This window comes from Lottia gigantea (genome assembly GCF_000327385.1).
Source record: "Lottia gigantea unplaced genomic scaffold LOTGIsca_110, whole genome shotgun sequence".
NCBI classification, from domain to species: domain Eukaryota; kingdom Metazoa; phylum Mollusca; class Gastropoda; family Lottiidae; genus Lottia; species Lottia gigantea.
Window position 1 is genome coordinate 312,584 of NW_008707002.1, and position 16,745 is coordinate 329,328.

Genomic DNA, 16,745 nt, shown 5'->3' on the forward strand with positions numbered 1-16,745 from the left:
TTGAAAGGTTCTAGCTAGTAAGTTGAAAGGTTCTAGCTAGTTAGTTGAAAGGTTCTAGCTAGTAAGTTGAAAGGTGATAGCTAGTTAGTTGAAAGGTTCTAGCTAGTTAGTTGAAAGGTTCTAGCTAGTTAGTTGAAAGGTGATAGCTAGTAAGTTGAAAGGTGATAGCTAGTTAGTTGAAAGGTGATAGCTAGTTAGTTGAAAGGTTCTAGCTAGTTAGTTGAAAGGTGATAGCTAGTTAGTTGAAAGGTTCTAGCTAGCTAGTTGAAAGGTTCTAGCTAGTAAGTTGAAAGGTGATAGCTAGTTAGTTGAAAGGTTCTTGTATTGCAATATGTATCGTATCATGACCCTTGTATTGCGATACATACGCAATATGTATCGTATGGTGACCCTTGTATCACAATATGTATCGGTTGGTGACCCTTGTATCACAATATGTATCAGTTGGTGACCCTTGTATCACAATATGTATTGTATGGTGACCCTTGTATCACAATATGTATCGTATGGTGACCCTTGTATCACAATATGTATCGTATGGTGACCCTTGTATCACAATATGTATCGGTTGGTGACCCTTGTATCACAATATGTATCGTATGGTGACCCTTGTATCACAATATGTAAAGCACTACTATATTTATATATATATATATGATCGTCATGAATTCTAATGTACATTTGAGATAGAGAAAGTCAACTACATGTCTATAACTTGTGTTACACAATTATTTAAAGTTATTTTGTCACCAATTATAAATATTATATTTTACTAGGAATAAATGAAATATTGACATAAAAAGAATGAGAACAACAGCCATCTTGAATTTCTTTGATAACCTCATTACAGACTCAAATTAATTATCAGACCTAATTATTCAATTTTTTACTCTTTTCTCAAAAATGACAAACAGATGAGATTCATTTTGGGAGAAAAAAGAAAAATTACCATAACTTTGACATTTTCAATAAACTTTCATTTTCAGGCCAGAACAAACAAAAGAGGAAGAAAAAGGGTCAATAATTTGTCATTAATTTTTGAAAGAAAGTTATTAATATTGTGAAGGAGCTAATTATTCTTTCACTTTCTTAATGTGTTTATAACCAACACTTTCTCTTACAGACAATTACTCAACTCTAGAGTTCATCTCATACTGTCATAACTTTTAGGGGATAAAATCTTCATCTGGGCAGCTAGTGTTTGAAAATGAGGGGCATGATCAGAGCTAATGTTGATACATGTTTCAAATAAACAAACGAAATGGAGGTTAACGTTTCAATCTATCTTATCTCCAATCTAGAATTAAGGTAAATGACTGGAGCTCATCTCATGCAAATATGTTTCAGATACACAATCCTCATCAGGACAGCTAGTTGTTCAAAACAAATTTCTTAACTTTCTATTACAGGACTTATCAGCTAGTATTTTGACAGAAATAACTTATGCGGAGGTAGACAAAATAGAGATTTTTACCCAAAAAACACACTTAAAAAAGAGAATATTTTGATTAATTCTGATTTATAAGAAAAAGGAAATCAATCAGAAAATGTCAACTAAAACCTCAGATTAAGATAAATGACCGAAACAAAACTTGTGTTTATTAACACGTAAATACCAAGTCAGAGACTTTTTAAAATCACTTGACGAAATCCAGGCTCAAAATTTTTGGAGGTTTTTGTGCCCATGATAAATGGAAATTGAGATAGAATGATTTTATAATAAAATGATTAAGGAATTGTGTGTCAGATGCATGTTCAAATTTAAACACATTAAACAACTCAGCATTATTTATGTCTATAAAAAATTCATTAATCAAACTGGGATATTTAGCAAATTCTTCCGTCCCAGCGATATTTCCCTCATTGAACACTGCATGGTTTTATCCATCTTCTTCAGCCCAATCAGTCAAATCAATGAATTACTTTTCACATACCATGCCAACGTGAACTAATGAGCACATATTCTCCTCAAGTCAGTGATTCTCACCCCCACAACACCCTATCCCACCCCACCCCCAAAACACCAAACCCCACCCGACAGTCCCCAAAACACCAAACCCCACCCCACAGTCCCCAAAACACCAACCCCATCCCACCACAAATTTCTTTGACATTTTTTCCTTGCCTCTTTATCCTCAGAAGAAAAACCATTTCTAAAATAATATTCCAATAAATAATAAATAAATAAATAAATAAATAGATAAATAAATAAATAGATAAATAAATAAATAAATAAATAAATAAATAAATAAATAGATAAATAAATAAATAAATAAATAAATAAATAAATAAATAAATAAATAAATAGATAAATAAATAAATAGATAAATAAATAAATAAATAAATAAATAAATAAATAAATAAACAGCAAAAATTAATCAAGTATTTTAATAAAATAATATTCTCACTTAAAAAAAGGTGAAAGTTGGTGCCACTGTTCTGAAAGTTGGTGCCACTGTTCTGAAAGTTGGCGCCACTGTTCTGAAAGTTAATTGCCTTCATGTTGAAAACTGTTAAATCTCACAGCTCCGTCATTTTCCATCAAACTCCATGATTAACAACGAAAATTAATCATAATCTTGAACTTTGACCTGTAATAATTGAGGTAATAACCCCCTAGAAACAAAGAGGTGAGAAACGTGACCCCGTTAAAGATATTTAATAACCTCCTATCATCTCGCAGAAAAAAAACAATCTTTTATTACAGTTACCAATTGTCTCAGTTCCTGAAGAATTCTGAAATATGGCTCTTGTCTTTAATTTCATAAAAATAACGGATGCCCTAGAGCAATTACCATAGCGATCAGAATTCAATCCCTTACTCATCGTCGTGACAACTCGTGATTGATGGCAGGATATTTTCCAACACCCAATCACCATATTCCTGCGTAAATTTTGCAAATGGCCGACATTTGGATGAAATTGGTTATTAAGATGGAGTCAAATTCAAGAAAAAACATGACAAGAAAATCTTAACTTTAAGACCTGACCTGATATTTTATAATCTATTCTGAACACCAGACGTCAAGTTCACTGAACCTCCAATTATAACATAGGACATAGCGTTTTCTCGCTAGTCGAACAAGAAACTGGAGTCTTGTGTACATACACAATACACAGGTACATCCAAAGTTGAAAATGATAAAAGAGTAGACTAATGTTGCTATCCTAACCAAATTCCCTCATTGCACACTGCACGGTGTTGCCCATTTGCATTAACCAAGAATGGGTTAGAGGATGTGCACGTTAAAAACCCATCCACAGTCTATCTACTGGAGTAGACTAACGCTGCTATCTTAAATAAATTCCCTCATTGCACACTGCACGGTGTTGCCCATTTGCATTAACCAAGAATGGGTATAGTAGAGGATGTGCACGTTAAAAACCCATCCACAGTCTATCTACTGGAGTAGACTAACGCTGCTATCTTAAATAAATTCCCTCATTGCACACTGCACGGTGTTGCCCATTTGCATTAACCAAGAATGGGTATAGTAGAGGATGTGCACGTTAAAAACCCATCCACAGTCTATCTACTGGAGTAGACTAACGCTGCTATCTTAATTAAATTCCCTCATTGCACACTGCACGGTGTTGCCCATTTGCATTAACCAAGAATGGGTATAGTAGAGGATGTGCACGTTAAAAACCCATCCACAGTCTATCTACTGGAGTAGACTAACGCTGCTATCTTAAATAAATTCCCTCATTGCACACTGCATGGTATTTCCTGTCTGCATTACCCAATAAGCTGCAAAAAGTTGCACAAATTTTAACATGAAACTCTGTAGCTGTAAATCGGTACCAATAATCTGTGAAAGATCATTGCCAATTTTTGGTCAAGGACCAGCTGGTAGAAAGGATCTGTAACTATAAATTATTATCCTTGTAAAATATATTTCTTTCTTTCTTATTTCATATTATCATAATTTCAATATTGCCTATAATTAGCTTAAGACTGTAATAACGAATGATTTAAGATCGCTGAACTCTCCCCGCAGCCACCACGTAGATTATAAATATGTCGCAATATTTAACAAACTTTATCTGACCTCACATATTAAAAATATCACAAAGTTCGATAATTTTTTGATTGTTTCAACGAAAATGACAACGATAATTGTGAAGATGTGACACCAATTTTATCAATTTACAAATTTTGACGGAGATTGTTCAATTTTACCAGAATTTGAGTGACAGCTGAAATTTTTTTGTCATATTTTTTGACGAGAATAACTCAGTTAATCATCTTCAAGTTGATCAAATCCACGAGATGTCAATTTTAATATTGGTACCCGTCAATTATAAACCATCGTATAGAATGTTCAAACCAATAAATGTCAATAAGAATACAAGAAATCATGTGAATTTTATTTTCCTTTTCTGTTTTTTTAACAATATCACATTTTATATCTTTCCTATTTCTTATTACAATTTCACATCTTATTTTCTTCTCTTGTTTTTATATTACAATATCACATCTTATTATCTTCTCTTGTTTTTATATTACAATATCACATCTTATTTTCTTCTCTTGTTTTTATATTACAATATCACATCTTATTATCTTCTCTTGTTTTTATATTACAATATCACATCTTATTATCTTCTCTTGTTTTTATATTACAATATCACATCTTATTTTCTTCTCTTGTTTTTATATTACAATATCACATCTTATTTTCTTCTCTTGTTTTTATATTACAATATCACATCTTATTATCTTCTCTTGTTTTTATATTACAATATCACATCTTATTATCTTCTCTTGTTTTTATATTACAATATCACATCTTATTTTCTTCTCTTGTTTTTATATTTCAATATCACATCTTATTATCTTCTCTTGTTTTTATATTACAATTTCACATCTTATTATCTTCCCTTGTTTTTATATTACAATATCACATCTTATTATCTTCTCTTGTTTTTACATTACAATATCACATCTTATTTTCTTCTCTTGTTTTTATATTACAATATCACATCTTATTATCTTCTCTTGTTTTTATATTACAATATCACATCTTATTTTCTTCTCTTGTTTTTATATTACAATATCACATCTTATTTTCTTCTCTTGTTTTTATATTACAATATCACATCTTATTATCTTCTCTTGTTTTTATATTACAATATCACATCTTATTTTCTTCTCTTGTTTTTATATTACAATATCACATCTTATTATCTTCTCTTGTTTTTATATTACAATATCACATCTTATTTTCTTCTCTTGTTTTTATATTACAATATCACATCTTATTATCTTCTCTTGTTTTTATATTACAATATCACATCTTATTTTCTTCTCTTGTTTTTATATTACAATATCACATCTTATTATCTTCTCTTGTTTTTATATTACAATATCACATCTTATTTTCTTCTCTTGTTTTTATATTACAATATCACATCTTATTATCTTCTCTTGTTTTTATATTGTAAAGATTGGGATTCTGGTTCTCAGAAATTAGTACGACTGAATTTACACGTTAAGTGAAGAAAAATGTTATATTGATGTTATCAAATCATTAATGGCTCCTACAGTAATCTACGATATTTTAATAAACAGAGTTCAGAAGAGATTGTGTAATATACAAATGATCCAACCTAGAGGGCGAGAGTAAAAGAAGATGCTGTGTACGATGACGATTAAAAATCAGAAATAAAGTCAGAAAGTCAACCTAGAGGATGTAAAGGGTAGTAAAAGAAGATGTTGTGTTAGATAATGATTAAAGAACAGAAATAAAGTCAGTAAGTCAACCTAGAGGATGTAAAGGGCAAGTGTTATCGATTCAAAAATGTGGAATAGGTTGGAGATACCTTTACAATTTGAAGTCAAAAGTAAAGTAGATTCACCTCAACTAGCAAAATTTCCCTCATTGCACACAATAAAGACTAATTTCAATTACCCTTTTATTTTTTACAGTCTTGATAATTTGATCTATTATGGATTATAGATATGACTGGTGTTTTCCCAGACAAACTATTAGAAGACCCCACAACATATTACTCTTAACAGTCGAGAGATCTAACAGTCAGATCCTGTTGCTGTTTTACTCATCATCTCATCCCAAAGACTTTTTCATATCAACTTCTCCAGCCTGCTTACTGACTCAATGACTAGATGAGAAACTAGGTTGATAAATCTGGAGGTGTTATCTCAATCTATGCTGGGATTGAACCCTGAACGTCTCTCAGCTTGTGAAAAAGATTCAACAGTGGTATGACTTTTTCTGTCAAAGTTTCTTCCATTCTTTACAACCTTACAAACTCTTCCGAATTTTAAATATTTTAATTTTCTTTTCCTTTCAAATCTGTCTATCATAATTACCAAATTATGTTGAAATTATCTCCCTTATATTAAATTAAGCGGGGTTTAATTATTTTTTAAAGAAGTGAGTCGTCTAATCCCAGAATTCAACTTTATTTTGCGATGATTAAAAAAATAAAGTTGGGTTTTTTATTAAAAGAATAATTGGATTCAGTATGACACAAACTGTCTCGGTATTTGAAGAATGAAATTCATGAAGTTCAGGATAAAGTCAAGGTATAATTTGATCAAATAGTTATTCTTATCATTTCCTAGTTTAAAGGTAGAGTACCACTTAGTTATTCTTATCATTTTCTAGTTTAAAGGTAGAGTACCACTTAGTTATTCTTATCATTTCCTAGATTAAAGGTGGAGTACCACTTAATTATTCAATACTCCTTGGTTATTTCTTGGTTTAAAAGTTGAGTACCACTTATTTCTTGAATATACCTGGGTATTACTGGTTTAAAGGTGGTATACCATTAAGTAATTGAATATTCAACTACTGGAACAGCACCAGCACAACTAACGATGTCTTATAAAAGTGGTAAGCTGACTTTAAGAAATAAGGTCAATTTTTTTTATCCTGTATCTCACCAACCATCAAGCACTCCAACTTTAAGAAATAAGGGCCAATTTCTTAAGCTGTACAGTACCTCTCAAGCTATGACTCTCACCTACATTTTAACACTAGCAGGAACATCATTGTGATACCAACCATCTTTAAAACATCAGGGCTACAGTACATCTTAAACTATAGCTCACACCTGGCTCTCACCTTGCTCTAACCTGGCTCTCACCTGACTCTCATCTGCCTCTAACCTGGCTCTCACCTGACTCTCATCTGCCTCTAACCTAGCTCTCACCTGCCTCTAACCTAGCTCTCACCTACCTCTAACCTAGCTCTCACCTGCCTCTAACCTAGCTTTCAACTGGCTCTCACCTAGCTCTCACCTGCCTCTAACCTAGCTATCACCTGCCTCTAACCTAGCTATCACCTGCCTCTAACCTAGCTCTCACCTAGCTCAACATGTGGTTGATTGACTAAGACATGGCTCTATCATTCCATCTGTATAAAAAAAAGTGGTGGACACTCTTTAAGAAATAAATTTCGACCAATAATCTTCTTATCAAAACCTGGGATCAACTTTTCTCATTCATTCTGACAACTCTCGATTCCCAAATGACATTTAATAAGCCGCCATTTTTCTCTCCATATTACATTGGACAGCGGTGTTCCTAATCCCCTTTTGAATTATTTCTATTATTTAGTCAAGCTGTTTCAATCCTTGCTCAAATTATTTTTATCATTTATAATGGTTCTTCTGTCTCTCAGAGTAAGTTTATAGAGGGGGGATCAGCCATTATATCAGCTTTGTCCAGTGTAGGCCATTTAATCCAACAAATTGTTGGGGTGCCTGTTTCCAGCCCCCAGATTTTCCCTCACCCTCTCTCTAATATCATACTGTGTTTATACACCTATAGCTACACCCTATTGATAATTATTACTGGAATTTAATCAAAGTTATAAATAAGATCAGAAATATACTAAATGTATGAATCCTAGCGTTCACCAGATGTGAATGGTTGCTATTAAGAATAGCGAACATTAGTTTCTAACGTAACTCTCGTGTAGCTGAGTTGTGAATTGTGTTTTGGTCACTTTCATTATTTACAACCCATACGTAATTGGTAATCACTATGGTGGGAGGACCTCTTAAATCTCTGATGTAGGTACGAGGGGCTGACATGGAAAAAGTGTCTAGCTGTTTGGATGGGACAATAAACCGAGGCCCCGTGTGCTACAGGCTGTGCATGTTAAAGATCCCTCGACAGTTGAAAATTGAAAAAGAGCAGGCTAATGCCATTCTGGCAAAATTTCAAATGCATCCTTTCTGTCTTCATTAGCCCAAATGGTGCAGAAAAGTAGGACTTAAAACTCCATTCATTTCATTTCATTTTCCAGATGCAAGACTGATTATTACTGGAACTTCTTTGGCAGTATAAAATAAGAAGTTCCATCATAATTTCTCTCATCAATACGAAGGTGTAATAAAGATATAGAATATTCCCATCGAAATTTTCTCTGTCACTTCGTCAACGTTAAAATGTGCATCGTATCATATCAATTTACGTCTGTATTGATAATAAATCTGCCCTGTGCTGCCATCTGGGTAATAAATCTGCTCTATGGCACCCCCTGGTGATTATAGCATTACTTTGTGATTACGTTGGGTCAACCTTATAACAAACAAAGGTCGTTCAGAATTAACCCCGTTTTTTCTATAACGATATTATCTTCATCATAAAGATATTCAAATCGTCCAATCAGCTGGTTTTATTGAAATAATGAAATCAGTGTCATATCGTTGATGTAGCATCATCAGCCAATCAAATTGCAATATTTCAATAAGTGAATTAACGCCATAATAAAGCGTGTATTGATATCTGGAGTGGAATCGCGCGTCCGTGATGAGTGGTGTATGGATACAGAATAAATCTTATCAAGAATATGAATAACGTGTAATAATCTTGTATGACATACTTCCCGTCAGTACTCGACAATATCGTAATATAATTTTCATTCCCTCTACATCATTGCTGTTCATCTTCCAATTCATTTTAACATCTAGATCAATATTCTTCTTGCTTTAGGCCAATATTCTCAAATATTCTGTTACATCACAAAAACATGGATCTAAGATTCAGATGTAGTTTTCTAGATGCTGTATATGTACTAGGGAGGGTTTTGTTTGTGTCTGTACCAGGGTGAGCTACAAATCTTCTGTTTACTCAGAGCCAGAAAAAGGCAGTCTGTTTTATTTCTAACAGTAGAGAGATTTTGGACACACAAAGCATGGCAGCATGGCAGTATACAGGGCTTTGAGATCTTGGGCTCTTATCCCCAAAAAAGAAAAGAAATACCAGCAGAATCATATGTCCTCTGTCCTAGAAAGTTACCTGTATTGGCAAGAAGAAAAAACCCCACCTCATCAACCAGGATCCAACAATACAAGCAAGGGTCTTAGTTATAAACACCATCTGAACTTTATACCAGTGGTATCGTTAGATAGAGAAAAGAGAATCTAAACTAGGGGATGTAAGTTATATTGGCCTAGAGTGAAGTTATTAGATATTGTTGGTAGAAAATGAAATATAGAAATAACACCAGGGTAAACTGGTCATCAATAAAATATCATCACCTAGTTTACTTTATTATTATCTTTATAAATTATTATCTTCACTCTACTTAACAATATTAAATACTGGACAGGGTGTAGCTCAATCAGCTAGAGAGTTGAAATCTTGATGTCATACATTTGGTTGTGCCAAACAATCAGTGATGTAGGCAGCTCCATTGCCAGTAGTGAGTCAGTGTTGGGGCTCAGATTGTGTGCTCACATTGACAAACAGCACCACAAGTTCTATGAGCTGGGAATCCAAGGGGCCCTTCCCCCAAGGAAATTTGAAAAATTAGAAGCCCAGAGAACTTATTTCTGATAATTTTGAGATGCCAAAAACTCTGTCAATAAGATGTAATATCAAGATAATATTCGAAGATATCTGATAAATGTCTGCCTGATGGGTGAAAGATCTTCATAATTTTACTGAATCAACTAAGAATAATGGCAGGAAAATTGCAAAGAAAATTTGTAATGTGATTTAAAGCCTGCAGGTTCAGAGATAATAATAACTAGAAATATTTCAATTTCTCTAGGAGGCTGGGTTTTTTTCTCCGAAGGGAGAGATGCCTCCTTAAATTACAATTTTCCGTTATTAATATGTTTTTTTAGTCTGAGGATTCTAAGAACAAGACTAAATTTTGTGATCGATTACCCACCGTTCGTTTTAGATCAAATTTTGAAAATGGGAAAATGATAACGTAGAAGACTAGTCTTTTGTGGCGAAATGTCTTTATTGAATTTTGATTTATTTATTTCTCCATTAACATCCAGTAACTCGATTCCATCTTTTTAAAGAAATGAATTTTTTTTACGTGAAAAATAAAGTTATTGAAATAGATTTATTTGTGTTTCGTTGTCCCTCAGGATTTAAGTATTTCATTTCGTAAACTTTTTATGGCCTCTGAGACTTCAAAGCAAAATTCTGATCAAATTATTTTAAATGGTTGAAATGAAATGAAGTTTTTATCTGAAAATCCATTTCACATTGTGCTTACGAAGAAGGTTAATGCCATGCAGTGAGCATTGAGGGAAATTTTGGCTTTTTCATTTCCAAATGTCAAGGTATATGCTTAAATAAACAATATTAGCTATGTGAACTCTCTAAAAGTTTGCATGAGATGATAAACCTAATTACCAAATTAACAATATCAAAGAAGAATTTTGCTTGTTATTGATTATCATCAGGCATGTGGACTCTCTGAAGGGATATTGAGTTGACAAACCTAGTCGCCATTAATCTCAGATTCAAATAATCTTAAAAAAAAGCTGACATGTTTGTTTTAAGGAAGTTGAAATGAAAAGAAAACTAATATTAAGATATCGTGAATTGAACGATCATTATTTCTAATGATTATTTACCGCATCACGATTCATCTTAGTCGTCTTAGTTTATATTTAGTAATACATACTACACGATATCGCTACGTCCAAACACCGTCATTATCTCTCATAATTATTGATCAACAAGCAGTTATGGGCCTTAGTTTGACGAGTAAATACCCGACATACGATCGTATAATTACAAAGATTAACGCAATTTAAAAAGTCAAAGCGTATTTGATAAGTTTCTGAACATGCGATATTTCGTTTAAATTGTATCTTGGATAATGATAAGGAAAGAGTTTTGAATCATTCACTGACATGAATATTGTGTGGTATAATTTCAGGTTATAATTTCAGGTTAAGATGGAAGCTGGTCAAGAAGACGTCTGACTCTAATAGTTTATCTTGGCCTAACTTTATATTTATAAAAATATAGACTGATTCTTTGAGAGTAGTTTGATAAATAACTAATTACTTTTCACCACAGAAACAATTTCTTCACTAAAAATGTCTAAATCAGTTTTGTTACAAATTGGCCGATAATCTGCCTTAGATTATTTTTGTCCCCTCTCAGCCTAGTCATTAGGGTGGGGTCCGTGGGGGCTGGGCCCCAGCAAGTGAGAATTAAGCCCCAGCGAAATCTTCTTCAGTATAGCAAAGATTGTTTCATTTACAGTGTCTTTGTACAAAATCAAAAAGATAGAGATTTTGATAGTTTTTGGCACCTCAAAATTGTCAGAAATGAGTTCTCTGGGTCTTTAATTCTTCAAATTTCCTGAGTACAAAATCTGAGCCCCAGCACCAATTCATACTGTAGCCTATGTATGTTATCCAAATTTAACAGTCCCCTTCATGGCCCACAAACTATGCAAAAGTACATTTCTTTAAGAATAATCCACCTATTTAACCTCTCACAAACCAGTTTACACCTTAAAATCTTAAAATATAAAACTCTGTTGTTATCTCTCGGGCTAATTATCTGACAAAACAGTATAATACAACAAAAACATCGAAATAAACAAGCTACAAATGGAATAAAAACTGAATAATTCATAAAAAACACATTCGAATATCAATTACATTCCATAATTAATCACTTTCTTAAAAAAAAAATGACGTGAACTTTTCAAAAATATCAGATAATCTAGAATTGTCAGATGTCTGACGATAATTTCTTAAATTTGAAAAAAGTGTCGAAGATTTCTAATCTAATCAGAGAAAATTTGATGCATAACATTTGAATAATTAATGAGGTAATTTGTGACGTGGCGGGAAACGAAGGTAGGGAGGTTAAATAGTGTCAAGTCTGGAACTTCCCAATCTCTCGTCATCCATCATCCACACCCGATTATATTAATGAAGAAAAAGGATAATTTCACATGAACTGAACGTGTGAAATATTCTCCGTGAAAAATGAGATTCACACCGAAAGATGACACAGACTACAGCTCTGTACGAAGTAATCAGACTGTCGAAGGTTTGCATTCTGACTTCACAGAGCGTCTGTAGGAAAAATCATATATTCAATGGCCTGAACATCCACGGGAAAAAAGTAAAAAAATGTCTTAGCTTTTCAATTTGCTTCCCCGTGCCAGTCAGGACTTCTCTTTTAAATAACAATAACCAGATTTAAATGTTATACTATTGGTATATTTTGACAAGAAAATGGATTCAATGCGAACAAAGGTTGCCTAATGCCTTAAGCAATTTAAATCTGGTTTTCCACTGTCAGTAAAGCCCAATCTTTCAAAGAACCATTTTGATTCAATTTTTGCTGTACTAATTAATGGTACTGGTGATAGTGAAATTTTCACATTTTTCTGGAATTACACAAACAAAACACATCAAATCAGGACACAATTAATATACAAAGACCAGAAAACGTTTTTGAATCTCCCTAAAACCAAGATATAGAGGACAGAAAACCTTTTTGAATCTCCCTAAAACCAAGATATAAAATCATTAACATCCATTATTTATTAAAAGTGAGTAACATACTGAAAGTAAGCAGGCTAATTATAGAATAAGATGAAAGATACTGATGTATTTTCAGACACTGACAGCTGTCAGTTGGTCAAGTCTGGTGACCAGGGGACACTAGGCGATGACCAGAGGATTAGAAAGGGACGGCTAATTGGACCAGGGATTAAGGATATTAATTGCCAAAATGTAATTAGACGACTTTTTAATGAGGTGATAATATTACCATGTTCATTTGAGTGACCTGAAAATAATTAATCTTGAAACATCGAAATTTTAACATTAGTTTTGTTTTGTATCTATTTAGACCAAGGCTAGTTTCCAAAAACTTCAACTGGATGAAATTCAGATTTTAAGAAATACAAAAATTTAATTTTGTATTGATTTTATTGTTTGACCAATCAGATAACTAGAATACTAAAATAATCTTAGGTTTAGTTTTTTTGAGAATAATTATGGCACTTGGGTAAGTTTCTCACAACTCGAGGCAAAGATTATTCCCTGCTCCAGTCCTCTAAAGTTCACATAAATTCTAAAATTTCAATGTTTAAAGGGAAGAAACTCTGATGTTAAATTTAAAACTTATTTGGTTTAAAATTTGTATCCAAGTTTTGAGATAATTGTCAGATAATGAATAAATAGTTGAGTTATTGTTTTTCTTATTCTCCTACCTCTGATCAAAAAAACACACAATATTTCATATTTTTCCAAAAAGACTGATATTAATATTTTTAGAAATTAGTGTTTTGTATGGTTTTTTGGAATCATAGAATTTTACACTTGTTTCTTTAATACTCCTACCTATTATTAAAAAAAACAGATTTAATTTTACATATTTTAACAAAAAAACAGTTTTTAATTAATATTTTTAAATAATTAGTGTTAAGTGTTATATTGTGTAAAAAATAATATTTCCCAAATTTTTGAAATATCAAAGTTTCTGGAGTTGCATTCCAAAAATATGTTGGTCAATATTAATAATGTGTCGTTCGTCTTCTCTCTATCAACATCAAACAATGTTTTAAAATGCTTTTTCCAATTTTTTGCCAAATCAAATATCTGGAGTCTCCTGCTTTAAGAGTAGTTTAGCCTACCTAATTATTAATTAAAATTAACTGGTTAATTACCTAATTAATAAATATGTTATAAATATGTTTTTTCTCTCTCCACTCAGTGATATTTATTTTTAATAATTAGTCTGATGTTTTGGAATTAGTGCATTTTAAAGAACTTTTACCAAATCAAATTTCTAGAGATTCATACTTCAATACTAATTCAGGTTTCAATACTAATTCAGGTTTCAATACTAATTCAGGTTTCAATACTAATTCAGGTTTTAAGACTAATTCAGATTTTAATACTAATTCAGGTTTTAATACTAATTCAGGTTTTAATACTAATTCAGGTTTTAATACTAATTCAGGTTTTAATACTAATTCAGGTTTTAATACTAATTCAGGTTTCAATACTAATTCAGGTTTTAATACTAATTCAGGTTTCAATACTAATTCAGGTTTCAATACTAATTCAGGTTTTAATGCTAATTCAGGTTTTAATACTAATTCAGGTTTTAATACTAATTCAGGTTTTAATACTAATTCAGGTTTTAATACTAATTCAGGTTTTAAAACTAATTCAGGTTTTAATACTAATTCAGGTTTCAATACTAATTCAGGTTTTAATACTAATTCAGGTTTCAATACTAATTCAGGTTTTAAGACTAATTCAGGTTTCAATACTAATTCAGGTTTTAATACTAATTCAGGTTTTAATACTAATTCAGGTTTTAATACTAATTCAGGATTCAATACTAATTCAGGTTTTAATACTAATTCAGGTTTCAATACTAATTCAGGTTTTAAGACTAATTCAGGTTTCAATACTAATTCAGGTTTCAATACTAATTCAGGTTTTAAGACTAATTCAGGTTTCAATACTAATTCAGGTTTTAATACTAATTCAGGTTTCAATACTAATTCAGGTTTCAATACTAATTCAGGTTTTAATACTAATTCAGGTTTTAATACTAATTCAGGTTTTAATACTAATTCAGGTTTTAAGACTAATTCTGTCTACATTAATGATAAATTGTTGGTATTTCTGTTTCTCTCCATTGATATTAAGAAAGTAGTTTTTATGACTTAGAAAGAAAATAATTTGGTAAATCGTTTGAGATCTGGAGTAATCCAAACATTAAACGTTATTGAACTCAATAAAGCCTTCAAAATAATAAACTCTTATCATTTTCTACCTCTATATTACATACTTTGTCTTTTTTCATTTTCTCTTTCTCGTTTCGAGTATAAAAATGTCGCGAATGAAACAATTTATTGCCGACTGTAATCTCATCTTGTCATAGCTTTATAGAAATCGACCTTATACTAATTTCTCGTAAAAACTCCATCGTGAAGATTTCACTAAGAAAAGCTCGTAGAATAATCCGTGGATGTCATTTGAAAGTTTGTTTATGTTGGGTTTTAGGACGAATATTACTTCAGCTTTTAGAATGGATAATGCTTGTTGACAGGTTTATGGTGAAATTTCACCGTAAAAACACATTAAGACAATTCTATGCAATAATCCTGGCATCGTGAAGAATTTTGTTATAACGTCACATCTCCAATTGTCATTAGATTAAAATTATATTCCAAGAAAATCGGACGGATTTCTTCAGATCTATCAATTGTCGCGAAAATATCCTGTCATTTCACATCGCGTCAAATCATTCCCATCATACCCTAGTCACGAACACTGACGATATAACTCACCTCGTTAAAATATTTCAACTCATTTTATCACCTCAGAGCAATTTCCCAGGATTTTAATTTTGAAGGACCATAGTCAAGATATTTGAAACTTTAAAAATAATTTATATTAGATAGATCTTATCGTAAAACAACTTCACAACTTAATAAACAGTTTTATATCAGTTGTATATTACTACAGATCATACTGAAACAAATGTTTCAGAAACACAATCCTCATCAGGACAGATTGTCATGGAAACAGTAAACTCACTGAATGTCATCTGAATGGATCCTAGTGTAAAGTATTGTTGATCATGCCGATAATTTGATAAATCATTCTATTCATACAATTATGACAGATGTAAACAATTAATTTGAAAACCAGGCCTTTTCCCTTTGATCTCTCACCAAATTAACATCAGACAAAACCCAGGTCAAGTCCTTTAATCCCTACCTCCCTTTTACCACCCTTCCCCCACCCTTGCCCCAGTCTCTCATTGCCAACAACCCTTCCTTCAACCCCCCCCCCCCCAGTCTAAACTATCCAAACCAATTAACATCAGTACAAATCCCAGGTCAAGTCCTGATCAAAAAGAGCATCTAAAATTAATCTAGTCATAAGTTGAGAGAAATGATTTTGGCGGGAATAATGATGGTAGTATTCCCTGAAGTGTCGAGACGAGGCCGAGATGGCACGAATCAAGATGAAAATGAAATCTAGAAGATGAGATATGAGCGAGGTTTATTACGATTTAATAGCAGTAATTTCGTCACTGCCACCGATGTGAACCACGACCATGATTGAACCCTCGTTATATCAGAACCAATATTCTCAAAATGTTGACATTTCTTCATCCAAACGAGCAATTCATTCCACCTTGCGTTAACAATTCTGTTCCCGATAGATCCATCGATTATTAAGTGTCGCCCTCTATACATTAAATACGGAACGGGATTAGAATTTTAACGTCCGCAGGTCGAGATTTATGACATCATAATTTATCGCGAACGTCATTGTTTTATTAACTCGGAAAAATAACGTCAATTCCTCCATCAACTTTATTAAAACTTTTTATCAAAACCGACGCAAAATTGATTTCTTTCAGAAAATCAAAGAACGAACAAATCACAAAATTCCCATAAATTTACAACTAAAATACTTTATTTTGGAATTTTGCCATCATTTTAAGATTG

General features: G+C 32.2%; 2 protein-coding genes across 2 annotated transcripts; one reads left to right on the top strand and one right to left on the bottom strand.

Annotated features, from left to right (window-relative positions):
- Positions 1–1,999: 1,999 nt before the first annotated feature.
- LOTGIDRAFT_136984 (hypothetical protein) lies at positions 2,000–2,374 on the bottom strand (the record flags this gene model as incomplete). Its single annotated transcript, XM_009047324.1, has 1 exon — positions 2,000–2,374. A coding segment is annotated over one exon (375 nt), but the record flags the coding sequence as incomplete, so codon positions are not given.
- Positions 2,375–14,163: 11,789 nt separating this feature from the next.
- Positions 14,164–14,949, top strand: LOTGIDRAFT_136924 (hypothetical protein; the record flags this gene model as incomplete). Its single annotated transcript, XM_009047325.1, has 1 exon — positions 14,164–14,949. A coding segment is annotated over one exon (786 nt), but the record flags the coding sequence as incomplete, so codon positions are not given.
- Between the last annotated feature and the right edge of the window lie 1,796 nt (positions 14,950–16,745).